The 13,295-nt window shown below is 53.4% G+C and overlaps 1 protein-coding gene across 4 annotated transcripts; it reads right to left on the reverse strand.

The window, feature by feature from the left end:
* PLD2 (phospholipase D2) lies at positions 1–13,171 on the reverse strand. Of its 4 annotated transcripts, none has more exons than XM_004012608.5 (25): positions 13,100–13,171; positions 12,451–12,560; positions 12,234–12,364; positions 11,989–12,131; positions 11,447–11,552; positions 11,289–11,354; positions 11,110–11,168; positions 10,856–10,948; positions 10,606–10,758; positions 9,461–9,610; positions 6,542–6,625; positions 6,321–6,399; positions 5,438–5,548; positions 5,069–5,239; positions 4,575–4,701; positions 4,256–4,374; positions 4,055–4,168; positions 3,797–3,901; positions 3,498–3,586; positions 3,265–3,378; positions 3,047–3,096; positions 2,630–2,764; positions 2,249–2,402; positions 1,044–1,158; positions 1–790 (listed from the first exon to the last, which is right to left on the reverse strand). In XM_004012608.5, exons 2-25 carry the CDS (start codon positions 12,557–12,559, stop codon positions 566–568), a joined length of 2,802 nt encoding a protein of 933 aa, XP_004012657.1. In that variant the 5' UTR covers position 12,560; positions 13,100–13,171; the 3' UTR covers positions 1–565. The 4 variants fall into 4 exon arrangements, with proteins under 4 accessions (XP_004012657.1, XP_012040987.1, XP_060251333.1 ...); XM_012185597.4 differs by having other exon boundaries at positions 3,047–3,129; XM_060395350.1 differs by lacking the exon at positions 10,856–10,948.
* Positions 13,172–13,295: the final 124 nt, after the last annotated feature.

A 13,295-nucleotide genomic window follows, 5' to 3' on the forward strand; every position in this document is an offset into this window, starting at 1 on the left:
GCTTTTCTAAGCTTTTATTTATGAAATGCTTATTGAACGGATACAAAGTTAGTGTCTGTCAGCAGCTGGTGGAGGGGGTTAGTGTGCATCCCTCCTCCCACCCCTCCCCACCATGGGCACTGAAGCCAGCAGTGGCTCCATCCTTCCCTCTGCCTTGGCAGTAATGAGCTAGGAGAGGCCTTGGGGCAGGGAGGGGGTTCCCCAGCAGGAAGTCAAGGGAGAGATGAGAAGGCTCAAGGCCAAGTCTGGTCCTCTTGGAGTAGGAGGCTGATCCCAGGCATCCTGGCAGGAATCTTGCTTCTCCTTTGTAGTAGTGGTTTGAACTGGACAGCGAGGAGGAGGAAGCTCTCTGGGACCCTCTTCCATCTCCCCAACTGGGGTTGGGAGTGTCTTCTTTGGTTGTTTCCCAAAAAACATCCTTTGTGACTTCTTTAGTCCCCTCCAGGGATGCCTGCCTCCCCCAGGTCTCAAAGGCATTGCCCTGGTCCTGAGGGTTAGGGGGCAGAGAACCAGAGGCAGTGTAGCCCAGAGGCTGGTGGCCTCTTCCAGGCCGGAGGAGCTGCAGCTATGTCCACACTTCTAGGGGCATCACACCCTCCTTGCTACCCAGGGAGGGCAGCAAATACTCATCCTCCAGGAACTTGAGGGGGAAGTGGACGAGGTGGCCCTGGACCTGGGTGAGTTCAGACCGGGCCAAGGGAGGGCTGACCGTGGCCAAGGGCTCCACGACTACATACTCCCGAAGTGCCCGCAGGGAGCGTGTGGCATTGGATGGAAGGCATCGGAAAATCTGTGGGTGGGGGATGCATGGAAGCCAATAAGGCTTCAGGAGACTCTGCCAAGAGTCCAAACCCAACTGGGCTACATGACCCCACTCCCCACACCCTACACATATCCCCCTACACTGACCCTGAATCCCATGATGTCCCCAGACCCTCATCTCCTTATGAGAATGGCTGTGTGAAGTGGCTCCTCTCCATCTCACCCTGGACAGGATAATCCCTCAGCTTCCCTGGGCCAGCACTCTCCCCACCCCCACCCACCTGCTCATAGATATTGGCGTTGCTCTCAGCTGTTTGTTGCCACAACTGAAAGAAGGCATCACAGACAGGGTCCCGGAGATCCAGATGTGGCCGAGCAGCAGCCCCTAGAATCACGCTGCAGGAGAAAGGGGTCCCAGTGGGGCTAGAGTAAGATCCTTCAAGGGCCTAAATATCAGAAAAGTTATGGTGCGCCTATCCAGGTAATTGAAAATAGATGCACAGTTAAAAAGTAAAATCGGGGCTTCCCAGATGGCTCAGGCAGTAAAAATTCTGCCTGCAATGTGGCAGACCCAGGTTCAACCCCTGGGTTGGGAAGATCCCCTGGAGAAGGGAATGGCTACCCACTCCAGTATTCTTGCCTGGAGAATTCCATGGACAGAGGAGCCTGGTGGGCTTACAGTCCATGGAATTGCAAAAAGCTGGACACGAGTCAGCAACTAACACTTTTGCTAAACAATCAAATCAGTGTAAACAAGTCCAACAGAGCTTTAATTTGTCTCCTTTGGTGACTACTTTAATGCTTTAAAAAAAATGCCAAATTATTTTTAAAGTATTTGTTTCCCTCTCTCTCTCTCTCTTTTTTTTTTTTTTTTGGTATCCCTGCTTTGCAGGTACCCTAAACTGGACTAGTCTGCCTCTAAGTACTGAAGTAACTAAGAACACAAGCAAGTACTAATCCACCCACAATGCAGGAAATGTGGGTTCAATCCCTGGGTCAGGAAGATCCCCTGGAGAAGGAAATGGCAATCCTCTCCAGTACTCTTGCCTGGAGAATCCCTTGGACAGAGGAGCCTGGTGGGCTACAGTCCATGGGGTCGAAAAAGTAGGATACGCCCGAGCGACTGATGCACAAGTACTAAGTAAGTACTAGTAAGTGGCTTTCCAGGTGGCACCAGTGGTAAAGAACCCGCCTGCCAATGCAGGAGACTTAGGAGAAGCAGGTTTGATCCCTGGTTCAGGAAGATACCCTGGAGGAAGGCATGGCAACCCACTCCAGTATTCTTGCCTAGAGAATCCCATGAACAGAGGAGCCTGGTGGGCTACAGTCCATAGGGTTGCAAAAAGTCAGACACGAGTGAGTGATTTAGCATAGCACAAGTACTAGTAATCCAGTACTACCTCTAGACAATCCTCACACCTGTTAAAAGAGCAAACCCTCCCCCTTTCCACCTCCTCCCACCTTTTAGCATCCCACCTGGCTCTACCTGAAGCAGTGCTTCCGCAGACTCAAGGCAAACCTGCCTGCCTGATACTCCACACCGTTCATGAGGGATGTTTCCATTTCTGTGTCCTCGATCAGCACGGCCAGCTCACTGTCCCGCTTCCCCAGCAAGCTCCGGTCATTGATGTTTGCTGAGCCTGGGTGGATGCAGGACACACTATATCTTCCTGAGCCCAGGGAACCCCACCCCACCCCATCACCTCTACCCAAGCACCAGCCTGTGGGCAACACGACTTCTTTGGCCTCCATCCCCAACTGGACGTCAGCTGTGATCTCCATCACCCAGTCCCATCCCATTGCGCCTGGCTGGGCCCTGCTCCACCTCTCTGCACCCTCCACTCATTGCTGGGGACCCAGCACTGACCAATGATGACTGTCCGGTCATCTGCAATAAGCATCTTGCTGTGGATATAGATGAGCTCCGAGACTGGGTGCCCGCCTAGTTCTCCGTGTGTACGTAGCCCACAGATGGAAATATAGTTCTGCCACTCTGTCCCCACTATAAGCAAGAGATGTGGGGGGGGGGGCGGGGAGGGAGTGAGGTGAGAGGTGCCCTCCATTGCAGGCAGAGTCCTGGTCCATCTACCGCCTCACTTCAGAAGCCCTATATAGCCTGGTCTATACACTTCTCTCTGCACTAATAGGCCACCATGGGCTCCGGCAGTAACCACAGAAGCATGCAGACATGACAGCCTCCGTCCCTCCATCCCCGGGGCTCCAGTCCCTCAATCTCTCCCTCCCCAGGGGTCCAGGGCTTGAACCCCCAGCCCCCAGAACTCACTGGCTGCTTTGAGACGATGTAAAATTGAATATTCCCCACGACACAGCGTCCTGAGCGAAAAGAATGGGTGAGGAAGGCGGAGACTGGACCGACAGGGGTTGGGGCAGGGTGGGGGAGGGGGATGTCAGAAAACAGTCCAGCAAGAAGGGATCAGGATGGGGCCATGGAGGGGCAGAGTCTGGCAGGGGTTAGGGTGGGAAGGGCGAGGCGGTGGTCACCTGTAAGTGAAGTGCAGAATGGCCTGGATGGAGTTACCACCACCTGTGGAGATGTCACCCTCGAATCCAGGGAGGAGGGGCAAAAGCACGTAGACTCGGAAGCACTGCCCCTGTCTGGAGAGGGGCGGAGTCAGCGGTGTGACCCGTCTCCCAAGCCCCACCCCTCCCCTCATCCCTCTGGTTAGTCTTAAAACACGCCCATAACCCCCAGGTTCCAAGCTGGTCCGCCTTACTTGTGGGCCTTCAGGATTCTGTCCACAATCTCATCGCCCACCTTGTTCAGCACCGTCCGCCCATCTGAGCAGCTAATGAAGAACTGATTCTGGAGCAGGGACGAATGACAGACGTCAGCAGTCCGGCCGCCGTCAGCAGTTCCTGCCCTCAGCTCCATGTCGCCATCCCCCTCCCCAGGCTCCCGGCCCTGGGTCCAGGCTTCACCAAGTTCTCCAGGTCCAGCTATGCCAGCCCTAAACGACTGAGCCCACTGACAGGATATCCTAAGTTTCTCTGCTCCACCCTCACTCCGACAGACCTCAATGTAGAGGAAGTGCCGGCTCTCTCTGATGGTGTGCAGATAAGCATTGAGAATGGAGTTCTCCAGGGTGCCCGCTGACCAGCGGTCCACTGACCGCAAGACCTGCGGGAACGACGGATAGGATGTGCCTCCTGAGTCCAGGAGAGGAAGGGGTTCGGGGGCGGGGGCGGGAGGGCGCTCTCCGTCAGGGAGAGTGCTGAAGCGAGGTTGCGCTGAAGGGAGCGGGGAGAGGGCCGGCTGAATTCCGAGCCTCACCTGCACAGTGGCGCACTGCCCTCCGGAAAGCGTGAAAGGGAGCTGGTTTGCGGTGCTGGTGGATTTGGGCAGCAGGTAGGGGTACATGGGTATCTTGTACTTGGCCTTGGTAGTCTAAGGCGGAGGGGTGGCAGAATCAGCGGGAGATGGCTAGCTGCCCCTGGCTCCCGCCCACCCTCCAGGCTCGGAGGGATCAGGCACCTTGGTGAAATTCCAGCGCTGGATGAAGTGCCGGGCAAGGTCCCGGGCGGGTGAGCCGTGGACCGCCACCCCAATGTCCCGCCATGGCATCCGTGGCATAGTCTCCCTGTCAATGAAATCTGGGGGGAGGGAGAATGTCCCAGGAGAGTCAGGGAAGAGGTCAGGGACGGTCCCTTGGGAACACGTGGGTCAGGGAGGAGGAGGTGCTGACCGGAGAAGAGGTGGCATTAAGACCCGGTTCATCCCATCCTCAGACCCAGGCCCGCCCTCTGCCCCGGCTCCCAGCTCTTAGGGACTTTGAAGAAGGTGGACCCCCTACCATCAAAAGGCCGATCCAGCTGCACCCAATCTTTAGTGATCAGATTGCTGTAGTCCTTGCCCAGCCAGAAGAGTTGGTTGTGAGTGAGGTCGGGGGTAGCTGGAAGGTCTGAGCGTGAGGTGGGAGGCTGTAGGGGGAACACACCCAAGCCAGGGGCAAGGAGAGGTCATGGGTCACACAGAGCCAGGCCAAAGAGAAGAAAGGAGCACTGGAAGACGGGAAGACAGAGAGACACACAGAGGAAGAATGAAACAGAGAGAGTTTGATTCCCTGGCCCTCCCCTTCAGATGCATTTGAAATCCCTAGAGAAATGGGTAGAGGTCATGGGGAGGCAACTGAGTCAGTATATTCAAAGCAGGTTGTTGGGGTCCCAGAAAGGCACAGGAACTTTGAATGAGGGCTATGACTGGAGAGGAAGGCTGCAGCTGGGAAGGGGTATGGATTTACATTAGTTGAGTTGGGGGGGTGTGCTCCGGAAGGCCTTGGGGGATTACCTGGGGGGCAGCTGACTCAGAGGAATCCCCCAGATCAGTCAGTCTGTAGTGTAGGTCATCCCAGCGGCCGTAGGCGAGGTCCAGCCCACCCAGGAAGGCCACTACTTGGTCTACCACCAGGAGCTTCTCATGATGGGCCCACAGTGTCACCTGGTCTGGGTGGCGCATCACCTGGAGCAGGTATGGGGGAGTTCATGAGTGTGGGCGTAGGTGGGAGAAGCCAGAGGCAGCGTTTGGAGGAGGCAGGGAACAGGAAGATGGAAAGATGAGACGTTCAAGGACAAGGAGGGTTGGTGGCTGGGGGGGGGGGGGTGGGGGGATGTGTAGTGAGGAGGGCCAGAAGGGAGGGGTCTCTGGGGCCTGAGTCACCTTTATGTTGGGGTGCAGCAGCATCAGTACCCTCTTGCTGTAGCCACTGTTGATGGCCAAGGCCAACTCCACTTCCTTGAACAGCAGTACAGACACTCGGACACCCTCCTCCTGGTGGTCAGTGAGGGAATCAGATCCTAATGACCCTTTCCCACCCTCAGGGTTCCTGGATGTTCCTCCTCTCCACCCAGAGATCCTCAATGCTATGCCACTGACACCCTGTTTTGATGCTTACAGCAAACTTAGATTGAATATCATCTATCTGCTCACTCACTCATCCATCCACACATCTACCCACCTACCTAGCATTATCTAGCCATCCATCTTCCCAACAATTTACTCATCCCTTATCTACCATCTGTCACTCATCTATCTATTTACCACTCTCCTTGGATCTACCTTCCCAACCTCATAGCCTTCTATCTCCCTTTCCATCATCTATCCATCCCCTCACCCACACACTCTCCATCATCCGCATATCTTTCCTCCCATCCATCACCATCTCTGGATGCTCCCAACATAGCAGACACTGTGCCTTGTACTGCAGCTAGTGGTATTCATCCACCCAATGAGAGAGACAGATATGTCCATCCCCCATAACAGAATTGAGTGTATAGGGTATTGGGAGGAAAGTCTACATCAAGGAGAGGAAGGGCAAGAACAGGGAGGTTGGTCTTCTTCTCTAAGGGAGTTCTCCCCAGGGAAGTGGAAGAGGTGATTTCTGTGAGACTGAACCAGGATGGGTACATTTCCTCCACCTCAAGTTTTAGATTCCTTACCTTCCCCCCCTACCCCCCGCCATGCTATAGTCTCTTCCAACCAATCTCCACCCACAAGCCACCCCTTGACCATACCTCCCCTCCAGCCAGACCATTCTCCTCACCGCCTTCTTCTTGAGCATAACGTCCAGTCTCCAGTCATCTGAATGGGCTGGACGCTTCAGGTAAATCTCAGGACTCAACCTGGGATTCAGGGCAGCAGGTGAGGGTAAGCTAAGCTCCCAACAACAGCCACTCCTCCCCTTCCACTCCTTTTCTGACCCATAAGCTGATCTGTTGCAGGTACTAACCCACACTTTCTTGCTCAGGTTCTTCTCCCACTTACCACCAGTCTGTGATGAAAATCTCTTCTTGAGCTCGCAGGATGGCATCTGCCACAGCAGCAAAGTAACCTGCCCCATTCACAAACCTGGGGGGAGGCCAAGCCAAGGAGATCAGGGAAGTCAGAAGCCAGAAAGCTCTGGAGAGTGAAGATCGAAGGACAGTCATGGGTCAGAGGTGATAGCAAGGTCAAAGACCAAGAGTGATCACAGAATCAGATAGTAGCAGATATTTCAAAGTGGAATAAACTTGCCAGTATGAACTAAATAAAAATAAAAGTTACAAAAGACACAATAAACTAAAGAAAATGACTAAAGACTGGGAGGGTTAATACATCACATATAAAGAGTTCCAACAAATCAGTAACAAAAAGACATATAAGCCAATTGAACAAAGAGTAAGAACGGATAGCTCACAGGGAGAAAATGAAAAGATGTTCAATATCATCGCTAAACAAGGAAATTGATATTAAAATAAAATGACACTTTTTAAATCCACTCTGGCAAAAATCAAAATCACAGGTAACGCTCAGTATCAGAATGGGGGAAGTGAGTATTCTCATAGACTGTGAGAATATAAATTGACTTTATAGCCTTTTTAGAGGACAACTTGGCAGTATCTAACAAAATATTAAATGTACATACTCCCTAATACCATTAAATGCACTTAGTAATTCTGTATCTAGGAAGACATCCTATTAAATGCTTAGGCAAACATTGTGTTCATTGCAGTATTGTTTATAAGGCTGAAAGTGGGAAATAATGTAAATGCCTAATCTCTAACACATGTATTAAGTGGGAAAAAAAAACAAAGGAGAGGGGGCATGATCTTATCTATATTAAAACAAAAAGTAACATATATGCACAAGTGCATGAACATACGCAGGAGAAGACTTAGGAAGATAAATATCAAACTATCACCAGGATTACTTTTGGGGAGAGAAATGGGATTTGTGGGAGAGGGAGTAGGGAAGAACTAAGGTATGGAGAGTAGGTAGAGGCTTGTGCAAGTTCTGCATTGTTAAGACTTTTATTTACTTTTAAAACATTTTGTTTATATATTTGGCTGCAGAGGGTCTTAGTTGTGACATGTAGGCTCTTTGTTGCAGCATGTGGGGTCTAGTTCCCTCGGCAGGGATTGAACCCAGGCCCCCTGCATTGAGAACAGGGAGTCTTGCCATTGGACCACCAGGGAAGCCCCTGTTAGACTTTTAATAACTGTTCTGTTTGATGGTGAAGAGCAGGGTCTTGACCCAGACTGCCTGCATTTGAATCTATTGTTTACAAGGTGTGTGACCTTGGCAAGTTATTTAACTTCTCCTTGACTCAATTTTCTCATCTGGAAAATGGAGATAACAACTGTACCTGTGTCACGGAGTAAGTTCATAAACATAAAGCAGCTTCCCTGGTGACTCAGCAGGAAGAATCTGCCTGCCAGTGCAAGAGACGTAGGTTTAATCCTGGGTCGGGAAGATCCCCTAGAGAAGAAAATGGCAACCCACTCCAGTATTCTTGCCTAGGATATCCCATGGACAGAGGAGCCTGGTGGGCTACAGTCCATGGCCTGGCACAAGAGTTAGACATGACTTAGCAACTAAACAACAACAACAACAAAGCAAAAACACTCAGAACAGTTCCTGGCTCATACTAACTGGCACAATCAGTTCTTTTGTTAAAAAATAAATTTCAAAAGGGTACAAATGAACTTATCTACAAAGCGGAAATAGTTACAGATATAGGAAACAAACTTATGGTTACCAGGGGGTAATGGGGGAAGTAGGGATAAATTGGAAGATCAGGACTGAAATATATATACTACTATGAAGCATCTTAGCAGTAGTATATATAAAATAGATAATTAATAAGGACCTAGTATAGAGCACAGAGAGCTCTACTCAATACTCTGTAATGACCTATATGGGAAAACAATCTAAAAAAGAGTGGACATATGTATAACTGGTTCTCTTTGTTGTACTTCCGAAACCAACACATTTAAATCAACTCCAATAAAAATTAAAAAAAAAAAACCACAAAATTCTCAACACTAACACCAAGGGGGGGAAAAATTGTTTCCATGACTCCTCTCTGCTTATGATAAAAGTTAACCTCCTTAGCTAGCAGGAGAGGCGCTGATCAGGCCCTGAGACCACCAGACATTTTTTTTTTTTTTGGCTGCCCTGCACATGGCAGGCAAGATCTTATTTCCCTGACCAGGGATCGAACCCACACCCTTGCACTGGAAGCGCTGAGTCTTAATCACTAGTCCTCCAGGGAAGTCCCCTGCTCCAGACTCTTTCCTGGCTTCTGCTTCTCAAACTGTAACAAGTCAGCCTTCATGAATCCCTAACACGCCAGACTATTTCTAGCTTCTCTGCAGGGACCACCCTTCTCCATTTTATCTTGCTAACGTGAACCTCAGAGTTACTGCCTTCTGGAAGCCAGTCCAGACCTCCTACACTAGAGCAGATGCCCCTTGTCTGAGCTTGGTACTCTGTGTCTATGGCCAGTATGGCAAATTCCCACTGTTTCATGATTGAATCACCTACTGTGTCTTATCCCTGCCATGGACCTGGCAAATAATGGGTGCTTAGAAAATGTTTATTAAATAGACCGAATGAATCAGAGAGATTTGAGATCCCTGAGAACACAGAGGGTCAGTGGGGTGAAAGGGGGTTAGAAAGGTCACAGGAGGTCAGTCAGAGAGGTCAGGGTCAGAGATCACCTAATTTGGGGTTCAGAAAGATCAGAGGGTAATCAGAGGAATCAGAATGATCAAAGGTCAGGGGGTGTGGGCGACTGGAAAAGTCAAATGGGTAGGTTACTGAGGTCAGAAGGGGTCAGAAGAGAGAGAAGATCAGGACTCAGAGAACACCAAGGAGGCTGAAAGACCACTGACAATTTCAGAAAGGACATCAGTGTCTCACCACCGGGCCAGGGTCCCAGGCCGAGGAGGAGCGTAGCTGTCGTGCCGGTGCAGCTGAATGAAGTCTCTGCCTGGGCCTTGGGCCAGCTCGGTGATCTCCTGGGCCCACCACCGTGCCTGCCGGTAGCTGCTGCACTTGAGAATCAAGGACCTGGGCAAGAACAAAGATGGACCACCATCCTCGCCCTCCATACCTCTGGCTTGGCCCAGAAACCCTCTTCCTTTAGCTGTCTGCTCTTCCCCACCTCCTTCCTCAGTCCATACTTGATTTCACAGGGACAGGGCATACATCTGTCTTATTCACAGTTGGGTGTTTGGCACTTAGTATTGTGCCAGCCACTCAAGGTCATTGTCTGTTTTTTTTGGGGGGGAGGGGGATGGGGGGGAAGGGGTGAGCTATGCAGCATGGCATGTGGAGTCTTAGTTCCCTGACCAGGGATCACATGTGTGCCCCTTGCAGTGGAAGCATGAAGTCTTAACCACTGGATCACCAGGGAAGTCCCTCAAGTTTATTGAATAAATAAGTGAATGGACGGAGTGCCCTTTCTTTGCACCAAAAGCCCTTCTGAGATAGGCCTGGGACCTAGGACCCTTTGTTGCAATGCTTGCACCTGGACCCACCTCTTTTGGAGCAACAAAACACAAAGAAACTACATGGGACTAAAAATAACTGTGGGCATGAGCAGTTGCGGCAAATTTTGGACAAAAGATACAAACAGACCAAAATCCCAACTGCCCAAAGCCCAGAGCAAAAGCAGGGTATAGTACATGCCCCCTGTACACAACACCACCTAAAGGAGGGGCAAAACATCTAACCCATCCCCCCGGCCTGACTTCTGGACCCATCCCTACCCTCATCCCACATAAGGAAGCAGCTTCGTTCCTCCCTCTCCCCAAGGGAGTGAGCAAGCAAGGGAACCTGTTGTTTGTTCCCACTCGCCCTCAACCCCAGAGAAAGCTCTGGGCCAGCCTCTAGGAGCAGCCCCAAGCATCTGGCTAGAACGTTCCCTGGTTCCAAATCATGGCCATCTCCAGAGGGGTGGAGTGGGAACACCCTCTCTTCCGTGGTCTCTTCCACGCATCTCCCCTTAGGGCCCCAGGCTGGCTCTTCACTCACCAGGTGCTGTCCATACCGGGAGGCCTTACCTGTGAGAGGTGTCGACCCGGACCCCGTACCGTGCCTCTGTACTCCTTTTCCCCACCTGCACCTCGAAGCCAGGGTCGAAGAGCTGAACAAAGGAGATGGCGCCAGTCTCGAGGCACATGTACAGCAGGAAGGAGTCCTTCACCACCAGCCACCTGGAGGGGAGGGCTCCAGCCGTTCCTTCATGCCCCCCGCCCCTCGCATCTCCTTCCTCGCCCCACCCACTGTCCAGCCTCTCTGCTCAGCCCTCACCGCTTGGACCAGCGATAACAAACTTGGTCTCGGCCGCAGCAGGTGAGGCCAGGAACACGGTGGCCACCTGAGCGCTTCCGGATCACCCCCTCCCTGTGGGGAAAACCAGGAAGAGGCGCTGGAGAGGGATCCAGGGTTCAAACCTGTGGGGATAAAATCAGACTCCCAGCCCACCCTGCCCTGCTTTCCCTATTCTCGGGGAGGGAGAGATTCAGACATTGGCAGACGGTGGGTGAAAAGTGTCAGACACTCACAATCCTTTGCATCCAAGGTCTGGGATAAAGGACAGCTGACTGACTTCCAGGAACTCTGTCTGCAGAGGAAGAAAAAGGCTCAGAGGAGAGACTCGTTGTCAGTCCCTCAAATCCTACCAACCCTGGTCCTCTGCCCCCTGATTTATCTCAAGGGACCCGGCGCCAGCCCCTGACCTTACCATGGCATGGTAGTTGCGATAGAAAGACATGGTCAGGAGGCGGTTGAGATAATTCTCCAGGTATTTCTGAAGTGAAGGGATGGGAGACAGAAAGACGGATGGGACCAGAGCCATTTGCACCCAAACACCTTCCCAGAGGACCTGGTGTCTGGTCCTACCTGCTTGCTAGAGGTACGTCTGGAGGAGCCCTCAGGACCTGCTCGGGGTAGAGAGGGTATCTCTCTGCTGTCTCCCTCTGGGGCTGGAGATGAAGCAACAGCAAAACTGTGGAAGGGATGAGGGAGGGTCAATAGGAGCTGGAGGCTCAGTGCCTGGGATCCTGAAGCACTGGAGGCGGGGACTTGGAAAAGGCGAGGAGACCTAGAGGGTAGCAGCAGGAATGCCCCCTACCCTGAGGATGGAGACAGAAAAAGGTGGGAGGCTGCCAAGGGCACTTTGGGCATCCAGCCCAGCTGAGATACTGGCCCAGAACCACAGACAGGCAGAGCTGAACAGGGAAGGTTTCCTGGTAACTGGGGTCAGAGGAGGTAGAGGGAGCCCAGTGGCCAGAGTTGGGGGAGGAAAGTAGCTGGGGTAGGGTCAGCTGTGGCCTGGGGATGAGACAGGCAGAAAGCAGCGATGGGGGCTGGGGCAGACACCCCCGGCTGCCTCGAGGTGAGGGGCATCTGTCCTACACAGGAGGCAGCCTTATCCCCCTCACCGAGCCAGAGGGAGCAGACTCATGAAGACTTTATGTCTCAGGAGGTCCCGATGCAGCTCCTGGAAATGACGGAACTTCTTCTTGGTTGTCCAGGTGAAGTCACCGTGAGTCAGGCGCACAGAATACAGAGTGCAGGTGCCCACCTGTGGGAGGGAGGAACTGAATGGATGTTCCCTGGTGGGAAGGCAGCCCCTCACTCTGGCCAGCCCTCCCCATCCCCACTCCCTTGGGGCCAGCCCAGCCACCTTGGATCCACTGGTGTATCTTTCAGTGCCCACCACCTGAGCTATGACGGGGACCCCAGGGGCAAACAGCAAGGGGTGCGTTTTCAGAGGCTGGAGGTGGTAGATGGCCAGAAAGGGGTGCATCCGGTCGGCTGGTGGGAAAGAAAGTGGAAGAATGTGGACTCCAGGAGGTCTCAGCCCTCCTCCTCCTCTCCCGGAGACCGTCCTCCCTGTGTACCTGGGTCCTCTCCCTCCTTCAGGGTGTCCACCTCATCGGGCTCCATCTGTAACTGGCTGGAGTCCAGGTCATCCCCAGAGGGGAAAAGGCTCCGGGGGGTTGCCGCCATCCTGGGAATATGGGGAGGCCTCAGAACGGTGATCCGCTCTGCAGAACTCTATCCCCCCATTCCACCCCCACGGTCCTCGGTCGCCCCAGGTCCCCCGCTTTCCCCCACCCGGCTCCCGCTGACTTAATCTCTCTTTGATTAGAATCCATCGGTCCGCACTGCCCTGCCAATTCGCCTCTAATCTCCATCCCCTATCTCTGATCCTTCATCCAAAACTTCCGAGCCCCGCCTCCTGTCCCTTAATCAGGATGCCAAGGAACAACCGGCCAGGCCCGGATGGGCCCCGAAGCGGGGCAGAGGAAGGGGCCCCGGGAGGGTTGCAAGGGGTCCGGAGCCGCCGGGTCTCCAGACAGGCCAAGCCAGCTGGAAGAAGGGGTCCAGGCAGGAATGAGGAAGTTAAGCGTTCCCCGCCCAGGAAAGAAACCCCGAAATCTGAGCATGCGGCTGAGTCATGAGGCCCCGCAGCCCAAGCGCATTCCTGTCCCAGCCAGATCTCCTGGGCCCGGGATCTCCGTGGCGCCCCCTTCCCGGCCCCCTCACCGGGACAGCCCGAGCGGGCGGCGGCGCGTCTTCGCGAGCGGAGCAGAGCCGGAGCTGGAGTCCACACCCCACAGGGCCAGGGCGGAGCGGGCGCTCAGGGCCTGCCCTCGGGGGCGTGACGGGCCCCCGGCCTCACCTCCGCGTGATTCTCGTCTGTCCTGTCCCGCCTCCGCCGCCCTCGGCCCGCCCCGGCGTC

This window comes from Ovis aries, chromosome 11 (genome assembly GCF_016772045.2).
Source record: "Ovis aries strain OAR_USU_Benz2616 breed Rambouillet chromosome 11, ARS-UI_Ramb_v3.0, whole genome shotgun sequence".
Lineage (NCBI taxonomy): Eukaryota > Metazoa > Chordata > Mammalia > Artiodactyla > Bovidae > Ovis > Ovis aries.

Excerpts from the sequence above, each read along its gene's own strand:
- PLD2 (XM_012185597.4), bottom strand. The coding sequence starts at position 12,559 with ATGGCGGCAACCCCCCGGAGCCTTTTCCCCTCTGGGGATGACCTGGAC. Across the intron at positions 11,355-11,446 it reads GACGTACCTCTAGCAAGCAG|AAATACCTGGAGAATTATCT; the intron begins GTAGGACCAGAC and ends CCTTCACTTCAG. Across the intron at positions 791-1,043 it reads ACGCCAATATCTATGAGCAG|ATTTTCCGATGCCTTCCATC; the intron begins GTGGGTGGGGGT and ends CCCCACCCACAG.